Source organism: Sciurus vulgaris (genome assembly GCF_902686455.1).
Source record: "Sciurus vulgaris genome assembly, chromosome: 14".
Taxonomy (NCBI): domain Eukaryota; kingdom Metazoa; phylum Chordata; class Mammalia; order Rodentia; family Sciuridae; genus Sciurus; species Sciurus vulgaris.
The window spans coordinates 66,148,400-66,162,521 of record NC_136475.1 but is presented as its reverse complement, the minus strand read 5'-3'; the positions used below and the strand labels follow the sequence as shown (position 1 = coordinate 66,162,521).

Genomic DNA, 14,122 nt, shown 5'->3' with positions numbered 1-14,122 from the left:
TTCTTTTTCCTGGGGTAATTAATCGATATTTCTCTAACTCCAGTCACTTCAAGAAAGCAGTTTAGTGAGCACATGTTAATATAGAGACAGTCAGAATGATGTATGATTTTGTACAAGACTCCTGGATCTATCAATGTGGTGCCTGTCATATCTCTCTCTCTCTCTCTCTCTCTCTCTCTCTCTCTCTCTCTCTATATATATATATATATATATATATATATATATATATATATATATATATATATATATACATATATATAATGGGCTCTGGAATGGCTGTTCTACTCCTCCTGAGAGAAGTAGAAAATAAAAGGCAGAGACTAGAACTATGTCAGTATCCCCCGACAGAAGGAATATGGGAAATATGGGAAATATTCCACTGGGAACCAAGACAGATAAAATTTTCCAGGAAAAGCAAAGTATGAAGAAAGCCTGACAAAGCCCTTCCCTCCTCTAATCCAGCAGCCTTGAAGAACCTTCCTTTCTTCTCTGTTGTTTTCAAATATCATTAAATATCTCATCGGTTGCTTTAAAGGAACACAAAACAGTTCGAATTTTTTTTACAAAACCAAGTTTTGGGCAAAGGCATAACACTATGATGCATGAATCTGATGTTGGTTAATGGAAGGTCTGAAGAAGTATGGTTTAATTCTAAGCAGTGACAAAGAAATTATTATTTTGACTTTACTAATGATACAACCTCTAGAGTTGGAGTGTCAGAATATTTTTTGGGGAGGACAAAAAGTGCAAGTTTAGAATTTTCATTACTAGGCCCATTTCACTTAACTGTGCTGTTTTCAGTGGTTTTAAAGATTGGTTCCATGACTATAAGTTTGAAAAGAAAAGTTTTCTCTCCATCCAGACAACAAGCATGTGATTGAACAGTATGAAAATGTTAGAGTCACACCAAAGACACTGGCTCAGAGTAGAAAGGAATCACTGAAGATAATACATCAAATGAACAAAATACTTCTGGCATTGTTCTAATGCCCACCGACTATAGCCAACTAGACAGTAAGCTGGCTTGCCCATATGGCCTGGGGATTGGCAGTTGCTTTGCCTAGTTCCTGAACCCATCTAGGAATTGAATGGTGATATGCTTATGAGTTTAGTAGTAACCTGTCACTCCTGCCCAACTGCTTATTTGCCTCTAGATACTGGGTGCATGAGAAAGGTGAAGCTGTGGGTGGGCACTGACAGGTTACTAAATTCCATGTCTCAGTAATTATCATACATTTTCTGGGTAGCTTTGCAAAAATGCGTTCTTTGCTTCAGGTTTGACATTAGAAACCATCCCCATTTATTTTGAAGTTTTAAAATGCAAACAAATTTTTAATGATGACAAGCAAATTTAGCCCCTTTTGAAGGATGACTCTTCTCCTTTTAACTGTTCTCTTACTGTTTGCAGTTGTTTCTGAAGAATGTGCATAAGGATTAAGTCAGAAGTAAGAAAGGGAGCATAGAAAGAAGAGTTGCTGAGTCAACCAAGTGCTCACAGCTTCCTTGGGTGCTAGACTCATTTCTCAACAAAATACAACCAATTATTGAAAAAATTCCCAATCCATTTTGATTAGAAGGGTGCCTGTTTAAAAAAAAAAAAAAAAGTAAATCTATGCAGACTTTGTGAGGGCAACTTGAGAATACCAAGAATATTTAAGCCTCATACATATATTTATCCTAATGTCATCTGATTCACAAGAGGATTTGGAGTGTCAGATTCCCTATAAGATTATTGATGGCAGCAGAAACCCCATTCACCTTGGAATTTTGGATGGAAACTTCAAAGACAAAATTTTCTTCAGATTTAACAATAACAACTGTAACTAAAAAAAAAAAATAACTTTCAGTTTTCATATGATGTTTTCCTTTGCTTGGATCCAATATCAAAAATGTTCTGTTGATGAAATGGCAATAAAAGTCTCCACTATTTCCAAGGGTGAGTCTCCCAAATAGGGTCCAACATGTAATGGGGCAGGTGGCCAAATAAATTTTCTAATGATTTGGCACCAATATTACTGCCCCCTGTGCCCCCGACTCCTTACCCTGACAAAGACCCCTTGGAGAAATCTTATGTGCTGACTGGTTGAAAGGGCAGTTTCCTGGTTAATGGGATCTTGGAGGGAAAATACTAGAGATAAGCCATTCAGTGTATACAAAAGTTAGGGGCTGGTTCAGCTGAGAGTATCTCAGCTAAACTAGGGAGTGAAGGATCCACATGGTGGTATATGTTTAGTGTCTGCGGCAGGACTGGGTGGGATACCAATTCATTTTCTCCCAGCATGCCAAAGCACTTTTTTAGAAAGTGTCAACTAATGTGTGATTGTTGCCTGCTCAGAGCTTTGTTTCATAGGGAGATATAAATTTTTATCCTTTTACTCCCAGAGTTTGACCTTGATGAGAATACTGTTTCAATATCTCCACCTCAGAGACTGAGGAAATCCTAATCAATCTTGAAGACTTTCTAACAGAAATGCTTTCTAAGTAAGAGGAAGAAAATATATTTTGTTCTCTTAAAAATGAATTTCTGATTTGGAAGGATATATGTCATTAACATTTTTTGAATTAGTTTTTAACAACCTTAATTTGCATTTTTAAAAAAGAAAAAATATAATTAAGAATGTGCTTCCTTCCATGCCTCTCTACCTTTTCCCATTTACATAAGAGAGCTGATAAAAAGGAACATTAACCTGACGTGAACTTCTGGACAATTCTAGACATCCAAAATGCAGTTCAGGTCATTTGACACACATAATTGATTTCTGTTTTTATGTATGTATCTCTATAGTCTAGAAGAGATGGGATAAAGGGGATCTAATGCTGAAACAATGTCTGATTCTCAGAGAAATAATAGGACTAGCATTTCAAATCTTTTCTATTTTTTTCGTTACAAGTGGGAATGGAAATTTTTGGAAGAGAGAAGATTGCAAACAACATTTACATTAGCTGTGCCTTACAAAGCCAGTGTTTCTTTCCGAAGCATTTAACTATTGATAGAGCTGTCTGGTATTTGTATTTTATTTGTACTAGTCTCAAGCTCAATATCCTATCTAGCATTGATTATTTAAATATTAATATTCTGAAATAAATAACATTATTGGAATGGAGTCTTTTTTGAATAAATGGAACTATTGTTATCAAATTATCGAGTTGGGAAATTTAGAAACTTTCTGACTTAAAAAATGGAAGGGAAGAAGATTACTGAAGGCATTTTGTAATGACATATTTGTTTAGGTTCAGTGTATTTCACTAAATTATTCAATGATATGAAAAGTGTGCCAAAAGCATACTTTTCTTAGTTGTCAAAGCCAAAAGTTATATATGTCTAACTTTGACTTTCATATAAAGTCTTAGAATATAAGTTTAAATCTTACAGTTGTCTCTGGAAACTGGGAATCCATCTTACTTAAAAGTAATAACTTTCAAATACCCCAGACAATACTAATATGTGATGAGATACCACTGAAGACATTTTATTTGTGCCAAATTCTCTAATTTTTAACTATATTATATTCTTCCCACCAATATAGATATTTTCACCCATATCACCTTCTTTAGTCATATTAGATTTTATGAAAATGGTTGGAGTTCAAAATCTTTCACAATTTCTTCTTTGGAGTATTTTTCAAAATGAAATGCACATATGAATATAGAAGATAGATAAAGATAGAGAAAATATTTTCTCAAAACTGGTCATTTGGATCATATCACTTTTATCTTTAACATTTGTATCATTTGGTTTGTTCTTCGTTGTTTAGGTGAAATCTTTTGAAAAGTGCTTATGTGTTTGTACAATAGAATTTTTTTTTTTGTATTTGGAAAGGATGGGGTATAGAATCAATAATTGGTCTTCACATTAGACAGTGGGTCAGTTCCAACCTACAATTACATATTTAGAAAAGTTCTCCATAGCAAATGTCTCTCTTCTCTTACATGACTTTGGAAGAGTCTAATCAAATGTTCTGTAAATTAAAATTTTTTTAGCTGGACACTGTAGTGCATACCTATAACCCAGCAGTTCGGAAGACTAAGGCAGGAGGATCACGAGTTCAAAGCCAGTCTCAGCAAAAGTGAGGTGCTAAGCAACTCAGTGAGACCCTGTATCTAAATAAAACACAAAATAGGGCTGGGAATGTGGCTCAGTGGTCTAGTGCCTCTGAGTTCAATCCCTGGTAAGCTCCCCCTCCTAAAAAATGTTATTTGGGAATGTAGGGAAAGTTCTCTGAAAAAAAACCCTCTGTTGAATCTCAGTTGAATAGGTAATTTGTAGTAAAGAAGGCTATACATTCATCCTAGTATACTAATTCCCCCTTCCTCCAGTACATTCTTAGATTTGGCTAAGTATAGACATCTTTGCAGTCAGCAAATTAGGAGGGTTGGGTTGTGTATTAACTGCCAAAATTGGTTCAGTAACATTGAGGTTAGCTAATTACCCTCTTGCTGTGTTTGGTTATCAATGTAAATCTTTCTGCCATTTGCATATCAGGTATATAAAACGAGAAGCATGTGACCCACTGATATTTCTTAAAAGCACAGAAGCTATACATTATATTTTTCTATATTTATATACTTCACCTTTATAGAAACTCTCATGGGGTCTGGGGCCAGGTGTGTTGTTATTCACTTCCAATATATCTCTGCATATTGATAGACAAGGTGGACGGGTAGTGCAGTGTGACGTGTGACTCAAAGAGAAATAAAATCAACAGTATTGCCATCATATGCAACTGCAGGACATAACTTGTCCTAAACATTTGCAGAGATACCATACTATGTTCTAATGACTCTTTTTCTAGTGGAATGTCATCATGTTTGATTTTTCCCATGTTAAGCTCATTTTCAGAAAAGCATGCCCTGAACCATCACTTTTAGCACAAACCTTTTCCCCACGGCTGAGAGGTAGCAGTGAGCATCACTAAGAGCAACTAAATGCAGTGGAGTAGCCAGGGGAGGACCACAAAGGTGGACAGTAGGGAAAGGAAAGATTAGATGCTGAGATAATGCCTTTTCCTAAAACTAAATAATCATTTACAAAACCATTTATTTAAGTGTTCCTGGGGAGATTAAAGTAGAGGACCTTTGACAAAACTGAAAATTTGGAGGGCTTCTGAGTGCATCATTTTGGACATCTTGGCAGGCAGGAAAAAGTCACAGAAAGCTGCATACTTACCATTTCTTAGGAGCTGCAAAGCTGAAGCATTCTCTCTCCACCTCTTGGTGGTTGCTCCTTCTATAGATAGAACATTCTCTACTTTGGGAGAGGAATAGCCATAGTCTGATTAAGCTTCAATAAACAGATTGCCTATTTCAGTTGTTTACCCTTCCCATGCTATTTTGGTAGGTGGAATACCATCATGCTGCCCAACGACGTTTACAATGTGCTGGTGATACAAAGACGATGAATGTGGCAAGAAGTGATAAGTACATAACGTTAGAAAAGAATAGCAGAAATACAATCCATTAACAAAAATATGCAGGTAGATCTGAACAAAAGCTGACAAATCAATTCATAACGTTTCTTTCTTGTAAGATAAATACAATTTTGTAAGTCTCCTCTGCATAATGCACTAACTTATTTGTCATATGAAACTCGCATTTATCTCTGCTCAGTTTTGCTAACAGCTAGAATGGCTTGGCCAAAAGGAATTGATTTTTACAACAAAAGCTGAATGACAGCAGCAGGTCAGAATGAGATCCAACATTGTACATGGTCAACCACAAAATGGCCAAATGTTCCTGAGGTCATTAAACTATACTCAGGACTTGTTCTGATGCAAAATCAAAAGAGAGATTTCACATCTCTAGCCCTGCAATACCAAAAGAAATATTAATGTAAATCAGTTTTTCTGATTTACATTTTTGAAAAGGTGAAGTTTTGTCACCATTAGAAAGTAGAGGTCTTCATCATCTACCAGAAAAATAAATTCTAACTTTTTTTTTCCCACAAAGTTCTTGGATGTATGCAGAGCAAACAGTCAATTTTACTTTGACAGGTTAGGATCAGAGGCCTGGAGCTGCAGAATCACCAATGAATCAAGCCAGGTGTGGAAAAGGCAGAGTGGGTAGTGAACTTTCCTAGGCAGACGCTGCTGGGAGAGGGCGCTAGAGCAGATGACAGCAACTTATCAGAATCTCTGCAGGATTTCTTCAGTGTATTTTGGAATTTAATACATTTGAAAAACAATAATAAAAACTGGTGCACTTATGCTGCAAACTATAGAAAGCAAAGTTCTTCAAAATCTCCACTGCTAGATATATTGAATCAGAATCTTCAAACAAACTAAAATTTGCTCATAAGTTTAGAATTATTGGGCTGCAGCATTTTGCCACATGTTGTTGAATGGTTTAAGGGTCCTTTGTTCACTGAGTTACTCATTTTGCTGTTCAAAAAAGTATATACTGACTGCTCCTTTTGTGTTAAACTGAAATTTGTACCCAGAAGATATACCAATTTTTTGTATCAAGAAAATGTTTAAATTGTACATTATTTCCTTCACACATGAAAAATGTGCCACCATGACCACATAGTTATAATGAGGAATTCTGTGGAAAATTTTAAGGATGGATGTTCAGACAGGCAAAGTATCATTTACATGTACCGAGTGCACATATTCTATTATAGTAAGTGATCAGATTTTTCCCCAAATGATTATTCTATTGTGGGGTCACTTCTTCCTTTGCTGTTTTGATTTTATGAGATATGAAGTTGTATAACAGATAAAAATAGTCAAGTTATTCATGAAGGGGAAAAGTTCTACTGGGAATGAAAAGGAATATAAGGTAGGATACTGAAAGAATAATTTACTTTAATGTCCCTTGGGAAATAATTACATTTTCTGTGATCAGTTTTATTTGGGTTGAATGATTTGATTTAATACACTGCATGCTAAAAAGTTGCCTGACATGCAACTGTTTATGGGTTCATGCTCTTGGAGGTAGGAAGGATGAAGATAGAATTGTATTAAAAAGATGTCAAAAGAAAGAGTGAAATGGAGGAACATCCAACATTTATCTTAGTATCATAGGACAGACAAATATTTTGACTTTGTGTCCTCTTGGGACATTAAAAAAGAGAATGCTGCATTACCATAGGGTTGACATTTACAAATTTGAATACTAGGTGTCTCTTTCTTCTGGATGAGGATACCAATTGCACAATAATTTTTTTTGGTCTTTATTTCTTCAAAACATGAAAACAAAAAGATGAAGTAAATGACAATGAGAAGAAAGAAAACATTGCATACAGACTATACTGTATCACTAGTGATTAAATCAGAAACAATTAGAAACTTTATTGGTCTGTGTCAATATGTGTACCATTTATAAGGAACAGCACAATTAGTGCACTTCCCCCCTAAAGCTGTGCACAATACACACAAAATAAAATAATCAAACAAATCAAATGAAACAATTTTACACAACTATAATAACAACAACCCTGAATAATGAGAATCATATTTTCTCTATAGCAATGAAAACTGAAAAGGCAAACAAACCAAAATGTTTTGAAATTGGAATTGACCAACAGTGAGAAATTTCTTAAAGTTCTTTTAAAGTGAAGATTTGCTATGGGATTACTGACATTCAAAATATGACTAAAAATGAGTGCAAAATCTTCTAAAGTTTAAATACCTTGTATTCCTTGGCTTATTTACTTGGTGTTTCTAGGCTAGCTTTCCATTTTTCAAATCCTAAGTAAAAAAAAAAAAAAAAAAAAAAAAAAAAAAAAGTGGCTTAGAATGTGCCCCTAAAGCAGTCACCAGTGTTAGTCATCAATGACGGGTCAGAGTTGGGTCCTGGAAAAGTACTATTGCCACAACCATAAAAACTGGAGTTAGCTGGGTCTTCCTGGTGATATGAATCACCAACATAATTGCCCTTCTGGGTAAAGTTGGGGGACACATGTATTTGCAAGTTGACCAGGCATAAGGAGGGCACTTTTCCAGATCTAAACTTTGCATTCTCTTAAAGACGATCTTTAATATTTGGGCAATTTTATCTGTACAACTATGTGTTTATGTTAAGGAGTCTCATAATTGTGTGCTTCCTTGCAAGATAAAACTGTTTCCATATGGCTGTGTTAACTTTTACTCATGGAAATAGCAATTGCATTCTCTGTGTACCCTGCTGAGGGCAGGAAGCTGGCTGCCTGGGTCATACCCTGAGCCCCTGGAAACTGTATACGACCTGGCCTGTTGAGTGGACAACCAGCATTTCATTATTCACTCAATCACCAAGTGTTTAATAAATGGTGAATGGTCATGATTATTGAGTGGAAGAAGAGAAAATAAGTCTCAGCAGTGTTTCTCTTTTAAGTATCTTTGAATTCATACAGGAGGCCAGGGATGTCTTCCACCTGGAATTCCTTAGAGATGGAGAAGTCTCTGAGAGGTGAAGTCATTCCATTTTTACTCATTAGTGGAATCACTATTTGGAATGTTGGGTTTATCCACACTCTTTGGTATTTTAAAATAAAGACAGCCATTCCTTTCAAAGGTTCAAAACCCCCCAGTACAATCCTCTGGGAGGCACTAATCTCATTTAATTGTCTTCTCTTCATCATAAGTAAGGAGAAACAAAAGGCTGGTGGGTCACCCTGGCTTCTTTCCTACTTGGGAACTACTGATACAATCAGAGGGGTCTGGACTGGGTGGCGAAAGAAACAGGACTCAAAAATGCCTTTTACATAAAAAAATAAAACGAACAAACAGCACCATCTAACATCTGTGCCAGACAGAGCAGATGTGCAATAAATACTTTGGGGGAAGGGGTGTTGTGGACATGTTGGTTCTGAAAGCCAGGCATATCCCACACATCCACTTCTTTACAATGCCTTCCTGAATTAATGGATGATTTGCAGAGGCCTCTGATGTGTTCCACATGGCTAATTTTCCAGGAAGATCTTTGTAGGTTGCCTGCTAGCCTCTCAATAACTTTAGCTTTTTCCCACATGACAGTTATTGCTTCTTAGAATGAATGTACATGAAAAATCTGCCATTTTCTTCCTTTATCCCTAGTAATAATCAAACTCAATAACAACACAAAAGCAACAACTCAGGTGAAAAGAAAGCTCACTTATGTCTTCAATGTCCAATCAACGTTGCTGAATGGGAGAACAGTATATGCTATACTCTACTATATACAGATACACTTTGTTTTGTTTTGTTTTTCGTCCATGCACTGTGTAACAGGTATCACAACAACATTCCCAAACAGGCACATGAAGAAGGAGCAAATGTTCAGTAACAACTGGGACAGGATTGTGCGAGCCACGGATACCTTCAAAAATAAAACTGATGGACAATCCCAGGCAGAAGCAACATGGGACTGGGACACATACTGATGCAAATAGAAAAGAATGATGTGCTTTTTGAATGGGATTATTCTTCCTGTTTGCATGGAGAGTGGATGGGCAGGAGGAAGGTTGGGATGGGGCACCTGGGGGGTTACCTGGGTTGGAATGAATAGGGCCTTGAGAATTATAGTCCAGAGTTCAAGAGTTAAGAAATAAAGGGTTTTGCATGTTCCTGGGAATCTAGGCATGTTATTCCTGTACCTGTTGAACAGAGTGCCAGGCACCACATCCTTAAATAACAGACTATATCTAGAACCATCACTCTTCCTGGCTCTGTCCCAGCTCCCATACTTCTTCTTGGAGGCAGCGTCAGTCTGCTCACATTGTGGAGAGAAGCATGAAATTTGGAAATAGAGTGAAGATGTGCTTTGCTTCTTTCTTCTTCCATGCCCAGATACATTCTTAATCCAAAGAAATTTTTTAAAGTGTTTGGAGGAGGTGAGGGGAAGCATAATGATTTCAATTTTTACCCCAAACCCATTTACATTTAGATGGGTTATCGCCTCTCCAAAGAGAAGCAAAAACCCTTACACTCCCAACAAAACAAAACAAAAAGCAAAGCCAAACATCGACCACCTTCCCAACCCCAACGAAAACAAAATCGAAAACAAGAAAACAACTCAAAGCCTTAATGATTTATGAACCTGGAGAGAGTACAGCTCTTGGAGGCCGAGATGCAAAGATGGCCCTGCCTCTGCGCCTTGTCCAGCATGACAATGCCCCGGGAATGGGAGGTGATGGTTTCTGCCTTTGGCCCTAGTACAAAGTATGCTCTTGAAGTTGGATTCCATCAGCAGGTAAGTGAACATGACAGATGTCAGTTTCCTCTGTTCATTATACATAATTTTTTATGTATATATATATGTATATATATATATATATATAAATTTACTATATTTGATGTTCCTTTAGAAGCCTTTTATGTGGCAGTAGGCCTCCAGGGAGGAGAAGAAAATGTACAAGAGCCATAGGAGCACAAAGAGGCAGGACGTAAGGAGCTTGGCAGTCCGGGGCCCACCGAGCTCACCTCCGATTTCTGGTCTCCGCCGATACAGCAGCACCCCCACATTGATGAAAGCAAAAATGGTGAAGAGAGTGACAGAGAAAGCTAGTGTGCCAGGGGACACTTTAAACTGTTCCCCGTTGGCTGCGTGGTAGATGGCAGCAATGGACCAGGCCACGCCGATTCCCAGGAAGACGTTCACTGCGTTGCTGCCTGTGACGTTACCTATGGATGCATCAGCATACTGGTCCTGGGTGGCTGCTACTTTGCTGGCAAATGTGTCTGTAGAAGAAGAAGGAAAAAAGGCAATGACACTCAGTTAGCCTTGCAAAGATGTCCATGGAGTGCTGGGAACTTCTAGCGTGTGGTCTAGAACCAAACCCTGGTATAAACCCAGGAACCCAGAGTGAGCCTCAATGTTCCTTTGATTCATTAATGTGGTGATAAGAACAGAATCTAGCAATCAGGAGCCAAAGACTTGGTGCTGTCTATGTTACTGAAAAAGTGACGTCCATCAAGTTCTTTATCCATGGATACCATCATTTTTTGTATACTGAGCTTACAGAGCAGTATTTTTCAGAGAGTAATCCCAGGCTATCTACTTACACCGGAAACTAGTGGGTCCTTCTAAAGGGTAAATATTGCAAGCTGTATTGGGTCATAATCACTGGGGCTGAGGAATCTATTGTAACAGCATTCCAAAACATTCCAGATCACTCAGAGGTGAAAATGGCTCCTGGCAGTTTTTACTAAAAGATGCTGTATCAGCAGCTCTTATTTATAGATGAAAATGTGAAAGTGTCAAGAGAGATTTCCAAAGATCCAAGAGCAAGTCAATAGTAGAACTGAAAAGAATCAAACTATAATAATAGCTGACCTTTGCCTAGAGTCTTTTGAATAGGAAAGTGGATTCACCTATGTGGCCACATTGGCTATGATAACAATTTTATGAGGCGAGGAAAGGAGGCTTAGACATGATAAGTAATGGGTGTGATGTCACACAACTACAAAGAATTTATGGAGGGCTTGAGCTCTGGCTTCCTGTCTTCAAGGCTCATGCTTGCTAATTACACCACCTCACATTTCACCTCGCCATAGGTACCAATGAGTATCCTCAAAGCACTTTCTTCACCCACAGTCCTGAATGTATCTTTTATGAAGATGGGGAAGTCAGGGTTCACCACAGTGGGGATAGGATCACAGTAACTTATACTTTTTGATGAGCAGAGCACAGAGGATTTAAATCTTGCCTTCACAATTGGCGGTGTGGTCTTGGGCCTCAATTCCTAATCTGTGACAATGGGATACTGATATCCACTTCAGATTGCCATTGCTAAATTGAAGTATTCTGTGTAAAATGCCTTCTGTGCTTCTTGGTAAGAGTAGATCTTGTTGTTGTTTTGGTAAGATAATGTAAATAGAGCAATCTAGATTAGTTTAAAAGTTGGGATAGGATCTGAAATAGCCACTTTTATTAAACATGTAAAAAGAACTTGTAAGATAATAAATTTGGGGCTTCAGTTGTATAGCTCAGTGGTAGAGCAATTGTCTAGCATGTGGGAGGCACTGGGTTTGATCCTCAGCACCACATAAAAATAAATAAATAAAATTAAATATATTGTGTCCATCTACAACTAAAAATATAAATTTAAGAAAAAATTTAAATTTGTAGTCTATATGATGCCTAGTTACTGGCATCAAAGTCCTTTCAATTACCTGTGCAAAATTCCTTCCATAGTGGGTTTATAGTATGTTAATAATGATCAAATTGAACTCACGTTTGCAGTCAGTAATAGCCAAGTACCATATATCTCCAAAGTGCTGTATGCACCCCTCTGATCTTCCTGAGGCCTCTGGCATGCTCTGTGAGGCAGGAAGTTTCATGATACCAGACTAGTATCTCCCCGTTGTTGCTATTCTGTCGCCACAATTGCTCCTTGGTAAATCGCCACTGGGGACCATCCACAAAGCATGAAAGTTTATACTAGCCTATAGATTCTCTGCTTTATGATGGGGAAGAAAGTTATTTAGGCCGATCAGAGGCTATTGCATCTGAGTATCACATTCTTTCTGAAAGGAAATTGGTCAGCCCTGAGGGCCTGTCTCATTGATTTTGACCTCTGTCTGTAATGGAAAGCAGATATTGTTATTCTTTTATGATGAAGGCAAGAACTGTTTATTCCATGCCAGGCCCTATGCTATGCAGGTTCCATGTATATCCTCATTCAACCCTTTCAGAAGCCCTGTGGACTGGGTGTTATTATTCCCTGTTTGTAATTTTAAAAACTACATTATTGTGATAGTATGCCTCATAGACAGGGTCTTGATAAGCAGAATGAGAATTTTTAAATCAAGTCTCTTTGATTTTAGAGCTTATTCTCAGTCCATACCATACTGCAACTCCCAGAAAGAATAAAGGTTACCTTTTCTCTTACTCCATTTAGTTTGCCCTGTTCCTTCCATTCAGAAACTTTGAAGCAGGTTATCAACAAATGCCCATTCCTATGTCAGTGGAACTGCCTAAAGAAGGTATGGGCACTTTGCTAATCCACCTGCTTGAATTTGTGCTGCTTTGTGCATTCCTGGTTACAGCTTGCAGCCCAATAAGATTATTACAGAGACTGATGAGTAAAAACAAAGCAAGACAAATCTTAATGGTCTCTTGCATTTCATTATGAAGAGTTCTTAGGAGGTGCTGCTGCAGCAGCTTAAAAAAATAAAAAGTCTTTTGCTTTTCTTCTTCAAGGCAGTGGAGCAAAGAAAACAAAGTAAAGGAACAAGAGTCCAAGGCAGGAGAGAGCAGCTTACGGCTCTGCTGCTGCCCAGAAACACCTGAAACATTATTCTGAGCTAGCACTGGCTGATGGTGAACAGATGGCCACATTAGGCAGGGCCCTTTGGGGATGTAGGTAGTCTGCTCATATGCTGCAGGGACAGGTGACCTGGCTGTTCCATCACACAAACCTGCATACATCCCCTGGCACGTGGTACAGAGCACACTGTCCTATCTCCACTCAGAAACCCTGGACTTTCCAGATGGCAGTCTCTACCTCTGTACCGGAAGGGAAAGAGGTGTAAAGTCAGGGTCCAGGGGCCCTGAACATTCAAACTAGGCCTTTAAGCTGAAATGGAGGACATATCAGGTGTGTGGCAATTTCTACCCCCTCAAGCTATTTCTCAATAGCCTATTTATGTGAATATTACATGAAAATTCTTACTTGTAAAAATAGGTTCCTATTTTTAAATGCTTTTCTCTGGAGTCCCTAAAAATTAGGAGCCAAACTGACTAGCTCATCACATAAATAAAACATGTTCTGGGCCTCTTTGAGTCTGGTAGGTTTTATTTACCTGGAATAGGCATCAGTCTTTTGTCTATTTTTAGTTTCAACTCAAAAAGTATTTTTTTTTTAATTGTAGGAATACATGCAGATCTAAACCATTAACCTTAGCTCCAACAGAGATAACTGTCTTCTCCAAATGAAGTGGGAAGGATTTTCCCCAAATTAACTTCTATTGCTGCTTTGCTGCTTAGTGCCCAGAGCAACACATCACATGCCATATGTTAGGCACTGCCAGCTCCTATCCTAAACACTAAGCCTGGAACTTGCCTGTGGTCCACAAAGCAACGCCTTTCCCTGAAGTAAAATTCAAGAAGTAAGTACTACCTAGTCTCAGAGGGGTATAATCATATTCAGAGCTTTGGTCATTAAGTACAAAAATAAGAGAGTTAGATTTCCAATGTGACTGGCATAAATTAAGACATGTTG

General features: G+C 37.9%; 1 protein-coding gene and 1 long non-coding RNA gene across 7 annotated transcripts in view; one reads left to right on the top strand and one right to left on the bottom strand.

Moving 5' to 3' along the window:
• The first annotated feature begins 254 nt into the window (after positions 1 to 254).
• LOC306643658 lies at positions 255 to 9,468 on the top strand. Its single transcript, XR_013759021.1, has 2 exons — positions 255 to 299; positions 349 to 9,468. It is a non-coding gene; the product is annotated as an uncharacterized lncRNA (long non-coding RNA).
• Positions 7,246 to 14,122, bottom strand: part of SLC8A1 (solute carrier family 8 member A1) — a 374,985-nt gene continuing 368,108 nt past the window's right edge. For all 6 annotated transcript variants that reach the window (XM_079109859.1, XM_079109861.1, XM_079109860.1 and 3 more), the window contains one exon: positions 7,246 to 10,637. In XM_079109859.1, the coding sequence (XP_078965985.1) occupies positions 10,261 to 10,637 (377 nt within the window). In that variant the 3' untranslated portion in view covers positions 7,246 to 10,260. The remainder of the gene's footprint in view (positions 10,638 to 14,122) is intronic.